Here is a 13,489-nt window from a genome sequence, read left to right on the forward strand (position 1 = left end):
CGAGGCCTGGACACGCGAAAGTTAACTGTAAAGGGCAATAGTTGTTAAAAGACAGAAATGGAGAAAAGGAAATATTTTAATGAGTTGTCGCCGGCTTGCCGGTGGTGGGTGTCCGCTACAGTAAGCCTTACCCACGATATTATTACCGACTGGAGCGTCAACATAGATAGCGACACTCGTACATTTGCTCTATTTTACCGACAGACAGTTCGACAATGAAATTTGTTGCTTTGTCAGATGATCAGCCGTTTTCATTTTTTCGCCGTTGGATGAGTGGACACTTCAAATTTTTACCGTTGGATGGCGCATATTTTTTACCCACAGTTGGTGTTACTGGGAGTTGTCGCAGGCTTGTCACATGTGGTGCCCCACCGCATTATCGATCAATCGATGTTCCACCGATCGACTCAGTGATGTTTCTGATGCTCGCCGCAAGATAGCTAATTTTTTGATCATGTGGTTGGGTGAAATAGAACGCTTCAAAAGATAAATATTATCTATTTATCAGTAATTACATTCTGTTTTCAGCTTATACATAATTATCGTAATAGATCATTTTATTTTGAATTGAGGAAATATTATTACACATATTATCTTTATTCGCACAATAATAATTGAACATCTTATCCCAAAATTGACTTATACTGATTTCTCAACCATGCCACTAATCGGACTGTTCTCGACAATGCGATCGTGCAAGATCATGCTATAGGCTGCAGTGTTTGAGGAAAATTTCATGCTTGCTTCAAATTCTAATCGAATATCCATCTGTCCTCTTTTCAAGCCGTTCATATTTTTGTAGTATGATTCTTAAATTTTTCCAGAATTTTTATTATTATGGTGATGGGGAATACAGAAAAGTTAGAAAAAATCGGAAAATCTTGTTAGTATACTAATCAATTGTGATAATCATCGCTGATTTGAATTAGCATTCAAAGTATCGTCAGAGGATTGGTGTAGCACTATATGTATATGTCGGAGTATGACAAATCTTTGGTCATTTGTTCCATTTGAATTAATTGAAGATCAACAGTTTAAAATAAATTTAGTCTTTCTGTCAGAAAAAAATGAAAAGATTATTTCATTAACTCAATTTGAACTTGAACTCTCGATTAGTCCACTGTATCAAGCGTCAAGTATTGATTTGCAACCTATGAATATAGCTTAATGACGGAATCTCAGCAACAAGCAAATGGTTTCTTCATAAAAACGCATGGACGAAATCGACAGTCACGGGCAAGCGAGAGGGTTGACTGGACGTGTTCGGGATCGTCACGCTTAAATATGAGTTATCCCCATCAGTTTGATCATTTTTAATCCTTTCCGCCTTTCCGAGGCTTTTCTCCGACATATATATATTGTAACAACTGTTGATGTTGAAACAAAAGCGTTCCAGAGTAGTGAAAACTCGTGAGGAGATCTTGGACAAATCGTATATTTGAGAGAAATACGTCAATTCAGATCTGTGTCCAGCACAAGACTGTTTTTACAGTAATTGTGGTTGACGCAGCAACTGAGTGATTCATTTTTACATAATTTTCCCTCGTTTACTCCTACAAGGTGGAAAGGTTCCTTCGTAACACTACCGCCCTCCCTGAAGTTGAGTCGCCCTGACTCAAAAATAATGATTTTTGTTTTGTTTGTTTCATAAATTACTGACGTGAGGATGACATAACATGTTTTCAGAATTTGCAATTTGATTATCGGCGCTGGGTACTCTCTTCCCTCGGGGAGATTAGCTGTAGCTCGGAAATGATTAAATTCTCCGGATTCTGTCCGGCATTTGTCTTCTCGTTCAGGGAAAAAACCACAGAAGAACCTTGAGAAGACAGTACAAGTACTAATTTCCGTCTTTTCCTCGGGGATTGTAAAATATGCTTCACCAAAGTCAGTGACCAATCCATTAAAAAAATTGAAAAAATGATGCCATCTGCTTCTGAGAAACAGGTTTACCTTTGGCTAATCTGAAAAAAAGATTTCCAACGGAGAAATTCCACAGAAAAAAAAAGGCTCGGTAAAATGGGTATAGATAAAAAGACCAAAAGAGATCCAGAAAGGGAAAAACCACAGTTGGTAGAACCATGAACCAAATAATTGGGACCCAAACGAGAAGACCAAGAGATAGGGATGGCAGAGTTCGAAAAAAAAATCCATTAAGAACTGTACATCCGATATTGGAAGGACAAGAATGAATTTCAGAAAAATAAACAAAATAATTGATTAGAATTGTAATAATCGATTATTATTATTACTGTTGTCGTTGCCGTTGCCGTTGCCGATGCCGTTGCTGTTGCCGTTGTCGTTGTTGTAGTCGTCGTTGTTATAGTCGTCGTCGGCGTCGTCGTCGTTGTTGTTGTTATTATTGTTATAATCATTATTATTATCATTTTTATTATTTTTTTTCGAGGAGTTGCGGAATTCAAGTTACGGATTCACGCCAGTCATACAGGCTAGCGCGTATGTGGGACTCCAGAATGGCCGACCCACTAAGCCGCCACCTAGTGTGCAACGCCCCCAGCCAGAGACTGTGGTGATATTACTTCCAGCTAGGGGCTCTGATGGTGTAAGTCTTATCAGTCTGCCCGTCCATCCGTCCAGTGCAGGCCATCCGTCATTTACGTGACATCAGGCAGCCGTCCGCGTTCTTGCGTCGTAAGATTGTCTCTGTGTAGGTGGCAACAAGTTGCCATCTTTCTGTACTATGTAGCATCACCCCGCCAATGTTGTCGAAAGTGATGCCTTCCACGACAGTCTCCAGTCTCTGTCTCAGTTCTGTCCGGCGGTCACATTCGAAAAACGTGTGCTCCGCGTCGTCTCGTTCGTGTCCGCAGTACGTGAGGTTGGACGTCCGTACTCGGTTCAAGTTGTGTAAGTAGCGTCTGAAATATCCGCGGCCCGTCAGAAGCTGGGTGACGTCAAGATTTACATCCCCAAACCCCCTCTGAATGCGCGATCACAGGTCCGTAATAAGTCGTCTCGTCCAGTTTTCTGTCGGTTTCTCTGGCCCACTGTTCGTGCCACATCTCTATCGTCACGGCTCATTCCGACGTTGCCGCATCCCGTCGGTTCACGTCCGCGTCTCTTCCGTAGACCCTTTCAAGCTGGGACGCGAGAAGGTCTATGCGAATCACGCCCGCCACAACCAGAACGGCCTATGCTTAGACCGTATGATAGAAGCAAGCGATCCTCAACGCGCTTCGTCTCTATACCGTCGTTATTGCGTGACAGTATTTCTGAGTCTTTAGGGAGTCTGCCCAGATTTCCGCACTGTAGAGGAGGATCGAGTTCACCGTTGACATTGGAAGTCTCCGTTTCCCCGGTCTCGGTCCGTTTGTGTTTTCCATCAGGCGGCTTGGGGATGCTATCCTTTCAGCCGCCTTCTGGGCCGTTTGTTGTACGTGAGGCCAAAAGGTCATCTTCGTGTCCACGGTTACCCCCAGGTACTTGACTTCCCCTCTGGTCTCGACCTCGTCCGTCCTGACCGTCATGCGTAGTGTGGTCGGTATTCGTCTTCTGGTAAGACGCACCAGTTCCGACTTTTCCGTCGCGAGTTACTGTCCATGGTCAGTCATCGACCGTCCGACTCATCTCATTGTCTGATTCAGTGCGTATTGTGCCAGATCTGGAGTGCGCTCGACTATCACCGCCGTCATGTCGTCAGCGTAAGCGACCAGGCGAACGTCTAGCGGGAACTCTAGTCCCAGGCTGTCATAGATCCCGTTCCAGAAGTCAGGACCAAGTATGGAAACTTGAGCGACACCCGTGGTGATCTGTCGCGTCACTTGACCTTCAGTCGTTTCGTACGTCAGCCATCTCTTCCGAAGATAGTCTTCAACAACCCAGAACAGATAAGGCGGGACCTCGAAGTCGCCTCCGATGGCTCTAGGATTTCCACCCACCTGGCCGAGTTGAAGGCGTTCTTGACGTCCAGTGTCACCAGCAGCGCGACGGGTCGCGCAGCGTGGCAGTCTGTCTGTCGACCGGAAGGAGTCAACCGCCTCTTGGATCGCTCTAATCGTTGATCGACCCCTCAGGAAGCCGAACTGCTGGCACAAGAGGCATCCACTCCCCTGTATCGCGTCAATGAGTCGTGGTCGCAGAAGCTGCTCGTCCAGTTTCCCTGTCGTGTCCAGTCAGCTCAGCGGCCGGTAGGCCGACGGCGTGCTGAGGTCAAACTTACCCTTTGGGATAAGGACCAACTTTCCCACCGTCCAACGGTCGCTGAATGTCCCAGTCGTGAGGCACGTGTTGTAGAGGTCAAGAAGTATCTCCGGCCTCAGGCTCACCATCAGCCGAAGACCTCCGCCGGTACCCCGTCCGATCCTTGTCCCTCTTCATTGCTTTCGTCGCTCCGACAAGCTCCTCGGCGGTAAAGACGGGGAGCACCGCCGTCTCGTCGTCGTTCGTGGCGTCCGTACGCGTCGGGTGCGTCTGAAATAGTCAGTCGACGATCCATCGTGCGGTTTCAGCATTTTTGAGTTCTGGCGGGATCCGGGCCCCCAGCATTCCAGTCACAATCTTCTAACCGGCATCCCAGGGGTTGCGGTCCACCTCCTTGCAGAGCTTCTTTCAGCATCGGGTCTTACTGTCTCTAATATCGTAGGTCAGTCGATTCCGTTTGATCTTGTACTCGGCCTGAAGGGTTTCTCTCTCAAATCTCTAGCCAGCCCTCGTAACCTGTCGTCGTTTCGCCAGGCAACTCTTCCGTAGCTCGACTATTTCGTTCGCCCACCAGTATTGTCGTGATCTGTTGCGTCCGTACTGTCGTTTTGGCATTGTGCTGTCGCACAGCCGCGTCGTCAGTTTGGCCGTCTAGTCTGCCGGTCTTTTACGCCCTTTGCCGGCCAGTCAGCTCTGGGAGGGCGTCGGTCATTCGGGGCCGGCGCTGCGGCGAGTTCTGTCGAAAACTTCGGTACGTCGAGTTTGTCTATGTTTCACGGTGGGGGGTGCTGGATCCTCGTCCGTGCCGACCTTGTCTCTTCTGCCACTTCGGAAGCGATGTACTGATGATCGCTGGCCGTGTAGCGTTTGAACACCCACCACCGCCTTACCCGTGGCAGAATTCTGTCCGTCGTCATCGTTACGTCCGGGATAGAGTCTCCAAATCCCGGCCGTCCGTACGTTGGTATGTCACCTGTATTTTTCACCACTAGGTACAGCCTTGCAGCCGTCTCCAACAGCAGCCGTCCACGTCTGTTGATTTCCGTCATGCCACACTCGATCGCCCTCGCATTGAGGTCCCCCGCGACCAAGAGGTCTCTGGGCAGGGCCCTGAGTCCGTCCTTGAGGAGCGCGACCTTCGCCAGGAACTCCGCCACGGCCCAGTTTGGGGTCAGGTAGACGCTGACGTAAGTGACAGCGCCCACCTTAGCCCAGACGTAGTTGTCCCCGACGCCACGAGCGGTTATCCGGGCTCGGGCAGCGCCCCTCACCCAGATACCTGCTGTCTTGGTCTCGTTCGTGATCTCATCCTGCGTATGTCGCATCCTGTACGGCTTGCACAAGATCAGAATGTCGGTGTCGTGTTCGTCTGCTATCTGTGGTTGTAGCATGTCTGCTGTCCTACTGCGGTTCAGATTACCCGAAATCATCCTGTCCGTCTTCCAGCCTGCTTTCTGCACCCCTCTAGCGCACACTGGTACACCACGCACCTCCCGAAGCCCGCGAGATGCGCCGCATCACCGTGGCCCGCCTCGGTGCACAGTGGGCAGGCCGGTCTGTTCTCACGGTCCGTGGCGTAGTGTCCTGTCTCGCCACATTTTCTGCGGCTCTTCGTCCGGTCTGTGTTTTTTGCATTTTGCCTTTGAGTGCTCATATCCCAGGCACTAGTGGCATTTTGTCGCCGTCAGTCGTGATCGGACGTGGAACCCCACCCATCCAATCCCGATCCGTCCCTGGCCGAGCAGCGCTTTGGCTTCCTGCGACTCTAGGTCTCATACGGCCATAAACTGTCCGGCCTGATTCGGACCGAAGATGTGGACCTCGAAGTCCGCGTCCCCTCCCGTCTCCCGTCGCAGTGCCTGTATCACGTCGTTCCTGGTCGTGACACAGTCAGGGTCTATAATCTCCAGTTGTACTCTGGAGGTCCCGGCCCTGACGTTTCTTGCGTCGCCGACTGCGTCCTGCAGGACGCGTCGGAAGTCGTCTTGTCTGTTGGCGTCTGTCTTTATTTTCAGAAGACACAGACCACTCTTCGTCTTCCTGGGAGTCGTCACTTCACTTTTTGCAGGGTCGACCGTGGTCCATATCCTCCTCACGATGTCGGAGTACGACATGTCGTTCCCGGGTTTGACGAGCACAGCCGTCCCCCAATGCTTAGGAGCCGCTCTGCGCCCCTCAGCGCCGGCCGTCGTGTCCGTTGTCGCGTTTGTCCGGTCCGTCCGCGTCTTCCGTTTTTTTTTTTTTTGTCACGGTCTGCCAGTCGACGACGGGTTCCGCAACCGTTGCCCTCTTTTGAAGGGATTCCGGAGTGGTTCCAGTCGCCACCCGTTTTCATTCAGTATCCGGAGTGTTTTCAGTCCGTTGTTCCGTCTCAACGTCCGTCTCCGTCATCTAGTTGTCCGTCTTGTGATCTGTCGTGACTGCTTTGGCGCGCCTGTTAAGCGCAACGTCGACAGCCTCTAGGATAGTCTTTATGCCCAGTTTAACGGACATATTCATGTTTTTCTAAAAGGCCGCTGCCTCGGCCATTCTTTTTGCTGTTCCGTGAATCAGTAACAATACATCGGTCAGGTCCATATCGTCCATGATTCGTGTCTCCGTGCCGATCGTGGATAAGCGAATGCGCAACTCGCTCCGCTGCCCGTGCTTGACACGCTGTCCGTCCTGTTTCGTCGTCGTTGTCCCAGTGTCGTCGTGTCCGCCTTCACAGTTCTCGTGTCTGCTGTCTTCGTTGCAGTTTTTGTCGCTTGGTCTTTGCACAATTCGCGGCCCTCAGAATCTATGCCGCTGCCATGGGCCACTAGGGCTTTCACCTGGTCGGAACCCAGGGTGGTTTTCCCCTGTGCCGGGGCTGCCACCTGATGTATAACGTTGTTACCGTCTCCATATGAGTTCCTGAATGCTAAACGGTCTCTCGGGGGCGCAACTCCCCGTACCGTGCCGGAACATAGCACGGCCCCCGAGGTCGCCTTGGGAGCCTTTCATCGGGTTTGTGCTGACTTCCGTCCCATCCGACTTACTAGAAAACCCCGGGATCGTTACTTTCCGAGCGAACCAGGTTCTCAAGCACAATTCGCCTCCTGAGGCCACCTCGGGGGCCATCCGTTGGGCCCATGTCAACTTCAGTCCCCGCTTGACTCACTCGATGTACGCGGGGTGGCCACGTTCCGAACGAGGGATTTAACCCCCCCGCCATCTGCGCGAATTATTATCATCATCATCATCATTATCAGCACAACCACCATCAGCTCCACGCCACCACTACCACCGCCACCATCATCATCATTATCATTATCATTATTTTTTAGATGAAATAATTCTCCTAGAATAATTATACGAAAATGAAGATAATGAAATGAAACAATCTTGTTCTCAGAAATCTTCCAACAACATGATCCTTATTCTTCCTCAAAACAGGCTGGGTACTCATAAAAAACATATGATCCACGACATCTTAAAATGTCAAGACAGAACCTGAAATCTTAATTTCCATTTTAGAAATCACAATTGTAATTAATAAGATGTAAGAAATAACAAGATCCTTTGCAAAATTTTCCTTTATTGTTGATTTTGAAAGTATTGTTACGTCCGTGACCGGAGTTTACTCCTGAGCGGTAGGAGTAAACTGGTCAGCTTCGCTTTTACGTTGCAGGTCAACCGGAAATCAGGATGAGGGTTGAATAAACTTGAGTATGTTTGATATATCGATCATATGTTTATTGCGTAGAAGTTAAGATACCGGTAGGAATGAATTTTGCTGTGCAAAAGATATATAAGTCCAGATGTGGAGTTGTCAAAAGTTAGAATAGGAGTGTAGCTAGAGTCTTCAAACATACGGGTGCAGAAAAGATGTGAAGATGCTAAAGGTAAGGAATAGAATTTGATGAGTCAGCGCGATAGTGAATAGCGTGAGACTACGTGGAGATAGGAGGACAGGACAGAGACCATGAGATTCATGTAAAAATTATGGGAGATTTAGCGAGTAGGAAAAATAGAGAGAAGTGGTATGCTGGACGTAACACCCTCCCCCGTCAGAGGAAGCATAGCGGTAGATATGGTCCCGAATATGGAAAGCAAGAATGTGGAAATGTCATATACAGTAGTGAAACATGATTTCAAACTATATGCTGCATATTGGTTTTACAATTTTACTTATTATTGGTAGTGTATGGTATTTATAATCTGAATATAATATGCTGTCGGTATACATGAAAATGATAATTAGTGTGTGTTTACAAGTATGTAGTCGCATTATAAATGTAGTTTGAATATTAAATGATGCGTTTAGCAACATTAGTTGGATATTTGAGGATAAGTATTTGCAAAAGTAAGTTTATATTGGAGATAGTATGGTTTATATTCTGGATTGCGTATGAGCGTAAGGTATATAGTCATAATAATATAGTTACATAATGTTGTTCAAAGTACATTGTAACACCGCCACACTTGAATCTATCCAACCTCCTGTACTAAATATCACAGTCAAAACAAAGCAGATATGAAACGAAAGTCGAGTGTAAGATGTTATGTTTTGCGTACATCGGATCGAATATCACCGTACGACATGTCGACGATATTCCTTGTGGTATCGATCAAAATTATGGATTATTGAATCACTAGTACCTAGAATCATGTCCCTTTCGGATCATGGGTTCAAAAACGAATCGACGTGGAAAGTGCCAGAGAGAAAATATAAACATAAAGAAAGAACTCTTTCCGCGATGTATGGCTATCTGCACTTTCTCAAGTATCACGCTGCTTTTGCGGCCGAAAAATGAGGCCCACGGGCTCCTGAAGGCGCTAAGGGGTCTAGAATAGCCCTCAGTCTTCTAGCGATATTAGTCAAGTAAAACCGGTCCTTCCTCGTACATTTAGAATAAAAGCCAAAGTAAAGATTTAATTTTCTGCGTTTAATATTATTTTTAATTCCATTTCTAATAAAAATCAAAATAGTTCAGCCCAGATAGGTCTGAGAATCGGTCAACTTGGATATAATTCCAAGTCGTTAATGAAAATTACAACTTCTGAGATTTTCAGAAATATGTGCGTTATTCCGTTATTGCATCAAAAAAAAAAAAAAAAACATCACAGAGTTACCTGAGACTGAATTACAATACGTGACCCATTTTTATCGGCCTTGAATGATATTTGGATTTTCTCGTTTTTCATGACATATACAATTATATAAATCTCATCTTTATCCAAGTTCCAGTTTATATTAATTATTAATTGTTGAAAAATCTTCTGTTTTTAGTGAAAATGATGCAAGGATATGTATACCTGCAATAAGTGGTAATTAAAATACAGAAATACATCTTCTGGCATTCTTGTTGCGTAAAATGAGACTTTTTTTAGATATTTGTATACGACATATTGTATCAATACGTCTTTGGGAAATTGATACGAAAGCGAAGGTAATAAGTTTAGCGGACGGGGATTTCGGATTCATGGTCTCCTTTAGAAAATGCATAAAAAAGGTATCTAATATGTTAAGACTGTTATGGGTGATGTGTCGATCATGCGTCGCCCCCGTATACAGGTGTTACCGTCCTCTAAAGGTGAAGAAAGACTACAAAATCCTCTACAAATGAACAAATGAGACTAGAGATAAAATGAAATGCTGATGAAATAATCGCGAAACAACCGACATATGTCATTAACATACGATAGACATAAACGCCGATCAAGCCACGAGGAATTACATTCGGAGAATAGAATGATATTGAGCGTTCTACGGGCACTCAAAACTATTTAACTCGTCACATTATTGCAGCATGAATAGTTGGATCGCAAAGCCGAGTTGAAACGTGGATATGACTCGTGGCCGAGCTCATTCTCCGATCATGGCAATCCCATCAACAGCGTTAACTTTGGATATTAGATATAGAGCCCAGCAACTTTGACATGTGAAACTCTAATTTTTATCAAGATAAGTTGACAAACGGGTAATTTTAATTTATCAGGGGTGAAACGGCAGAATCCAAATAACAGCATATTAATGGAAAACGTGCGTTCCATCACTTTTCTGTAACGTAGTTGACATGAGGGTGAGTTTTGGGTGTTAGGGGTCGAGTAACAAAATCGGAGATGCGGCCCATCAAGAGCAACTAATTCGCGGATCTGAAATCAATTTTTAGCGAATTCTTATATGCGCGCGTTCTCTCATTTCTGTGTAGCGTCGTTGGCATGGGGGTGAGTTTCGGGTGTTGGGGGTTGAGCAACAAAATCTGAGATACGACAGATTCACCTGATTCAGTGATTTATTGGTTGAAAACAAAATATACAGTACATTCAATTATATTTCAAGCGTATTGTTTGTACGTGACAACTTGGGGGTGGTTTCCGGAGCAGGGGTTGATTCTTTCAGTTCAAAATAAGTGTATTGTTCGAGCAACTAATTAGCAACAAATTCTTATCATTTTTTCGTTAATATTCCGTCATCCGTTTGCCTGGCTTTGCCAACTTTTTTTGAACTTGACATCGCCCTTAATTTCGGCAAAATTACTGGAGCAACAAAATCAAAATTTGGGGAAAAAATTAGCAACTAAAGAGCACTGAATCCCCATGTAGGTCATTTTCGATTTTGATGAAGTGTTTCTTCCAGCTTAAGAAACGTTTGTTGTGCAAAGAGGATAGCGTCTATTAGGTTGTTAAGATCAAGTTCGTAATTATTCATGTATCTGTCTAGGTCAATGAGGTGTCTAATAAGTGAGATTGCAGTCTTCCTTGTGGACATGAATCTTCCCGAGATAGTCACTTGGTTGCTTAGGGTTGCTAACATGCGGTCTTGTAATTAGTTGTGGGATGCAACGTTATCTAGTTCGTTACGATATGCGCCCAGTATCGATTGCACTGTATTTGTTTGTTTGTTTAGCAGGATTGCTAGATGGTTTGTATTGTTGTAAAGATGATCTATCTGTTGGTTCAAGTCATCACCGTCTTCTATATCTAGTGTTCCAAAAAGTGATTTGGAGAGGCTTCCCACAAAGTTGAAGGCTCCTCTTTTGTCGCGTTGCGTGGCTAACTTGGACAGCTCCCGGTGCGCCTTGTTAAGGGGAGATATACACCTAGAAAATCGAAAAAATCGATTTTTTTTTTTTTTACATTTTCTGAAAGTTTAAGGTCCTTAGAATATTTGGTGAAAATCGCAAATTAATTCTTCGAAAAATAAGGCAGTTATAACCGAGAACTGGAAACGTTAGATTTCTTTTGTGATAGAATTGTACAGTGCTCCCCCCCTGAGAAGGTCGAATTCGTCGTCGGCAACAAGCTTTAGATGCAATGGGAATTCCGTCGACTGTAGAAGACCTACACTATGGGCCTGGTATTGATGATTCCATGTAAGTTTAAAATTTCAAACGTGTTTCTCTCAAAACTACGTTTTTCAAAGCGGTACCCAAAATTTCTCAAAAACCATGTACCGATTGCTTTGAAATTTTTTGTGGTCATTCTATATAATATTACCTAGTATTTGTCATAGGATTTTTTTTTTTTCGTTACTTACTCTTCATTTTATAGCCAAAGTAATTACACGTTTAAGGCCCGAAAATCGTTACCTATATTCAAATGGCCGCCATTTTGTTAAAAACCAATAATAATGAAATCGGCTATGACAAGTACTAGATTATAGTATCTTATTTAATAATCTTTTTTTTTTTTTCAGATGATTTTTGAATATACGCCAGTGGGTACCGTGTGCGCCGATTTTTTCAAGGACCTCCAAGAATCCTACGATATCCTTGTATCTTTTTGATATTTGTACATAAAAAAAATTTGGCATACATTTGAATGTATGTACTTTTAGATAATGAAAACTCTGATCTAAAATAAATGATTACTTTTCTTTAAAACATTTTTAAAATAGAACCTTTTTTTACGGCTTCTAGGTGCATATCTCCCCTTAAGTGTGCATTGACCAATTAATGATTTTATTTGCTTCTGGTAATCTTTGATTGTACTTATTCTGTTGGCTAACAATTCTATGTGATCACTCGTATCGCATCTACTTGCTAAAATAGTACATTTTTCGCGTATTTTGTTCACATAGTCTGTAATTGTGAATAACTGGGATAACATGTTACCAAGATCCACATAGTTGATCAACGTCTATTCTTCGTTGAATGTCCGTAGATTGTTTATTTGTTCAAAGTGGATGCCGGGATTAACGTCAAGTTGTTGTATTGTGTACGGTATTTCATCGTGGTCGGTGATTTCCGCACTGGCCCTGTAATGATATACATATTCTACTGAGTTTGCAAAAGCTTGATTACTGGGCAAATCGCGTCTTGTTATTGTCGGTTGTACTGTGTTTGCTATTAGAGGGGTTAATGTGGGATTTTACTATGTATGTGCGATTTTCAGTTTATTAAGATGAACCATTTTAGTTTTGTTTAGCGTGAGGTATATTTCGGCGTTAACGTCATCTATTATGCGTTAGATCACATACAAGCCTTTGTAATGATCTTGGAATTTTGACCTTGTTTCGTTCAATGGGTAAACAGTTTGTCCTACTTTAAATCGTTGTGGGTTAATCGTTCTGTCGTGGTGTTCTTTACTTTTCTATTTAGCTTGTTTCAGGTTCAACGCGGCGCGTTTACAGATGTCTGTGAGATTCGCTTTCAGATCGAGAAGAAATGTATCGTATGTATGCGTGGATGTGTTGCTCAGTATCGCATCTGTCGGTAGTTTAGCTTCCGAGCCGGAAATGAGCTGGTGAGGTTAATAATGTGTACTGTCGTGTTTCGCTGTATTATAGCAGAAAATAGCAAAACGTATGAATTCATCCCAATCTTCACCTGCGTTGGTGAAATGTTTAATGTATTCGGTAATTACACGGTTACTACTTTCTAATGAGCCGTTTGATTGCGGTCTATAGGCAGTTATTCGTAGTTGTTTAACTTTGAAGAGCCTGTATATTTTTTTGAAAACGCTACTCATGAAGTTTCGTCCCTGGTCAGTGAGTGTAGTTCATGGAGATCCATAGCGCGTGATGTATTCTTCAGCGAATACTGTCCCTATCATCTTTGCAGTAGCATCGGGAATTGGAATGGCGTCTAAGAACTTGGGCAAATTGCACTGGATCGTCAAAAGGTAGCGGTTATTCGATTTCGTAACAGGGAGTGGACCAAGTAAATCTGGGGCTACTTTGTCAAAGGCCTCTGCGGGCATGTCAGTAATTGCCATGGGTAATTTTTTTTTGATCCTGACTAGTTTTTTCCTCCGGCAACTGCCGCAAGATCTGATGATATTTTGAAGTTGCTTTTTTCTATTTGGCCAAAATTATTTTTCCCTTATTTTATCGAAAATTTTTGTAACAACTTGGTGTCCT

At 44.3% G+C, this 13,489-nt stretch overlaps 1 protein-coding gene across 1 annotated transcript; it reads right to left on the minus strand.

The window, feature by feature from the left end:
• Positions 1 to 4,934: 4,934 nt before the first annotated feature.
• Positions 4,935 to 5,591, minus strand: LOC138191290 (uncharacterized). Its single transcript, XM_069137932.1, has one exon. It carries the CDS (start codon positions 5,589 to 5,591, stop codon positions 4,935 to 4,937), a length of 657 nt encoding a protein of 218 aa, XP_068994033.1.
• Between the last annotated feature and the right edge of the window lie 7,898 nt (positions 5,592 to 13,489).

This window comes from Neodiprion pinetum, chromosome 7 (assembly GCF_021155775.2).
Source record: "Neodiprion pinetum isolate iyNeoPine1 chromosome 7, iyNeoPine1.2, whole genome shotgun sequence".
Classification (NCBI taxonomy): domain Eukaryota; kingdom Metazoa; phylum Arthropoda; class Insecta; order Hymenoptera; family Diprionidae; genus Neodiprion; species Neodiprion pinetum.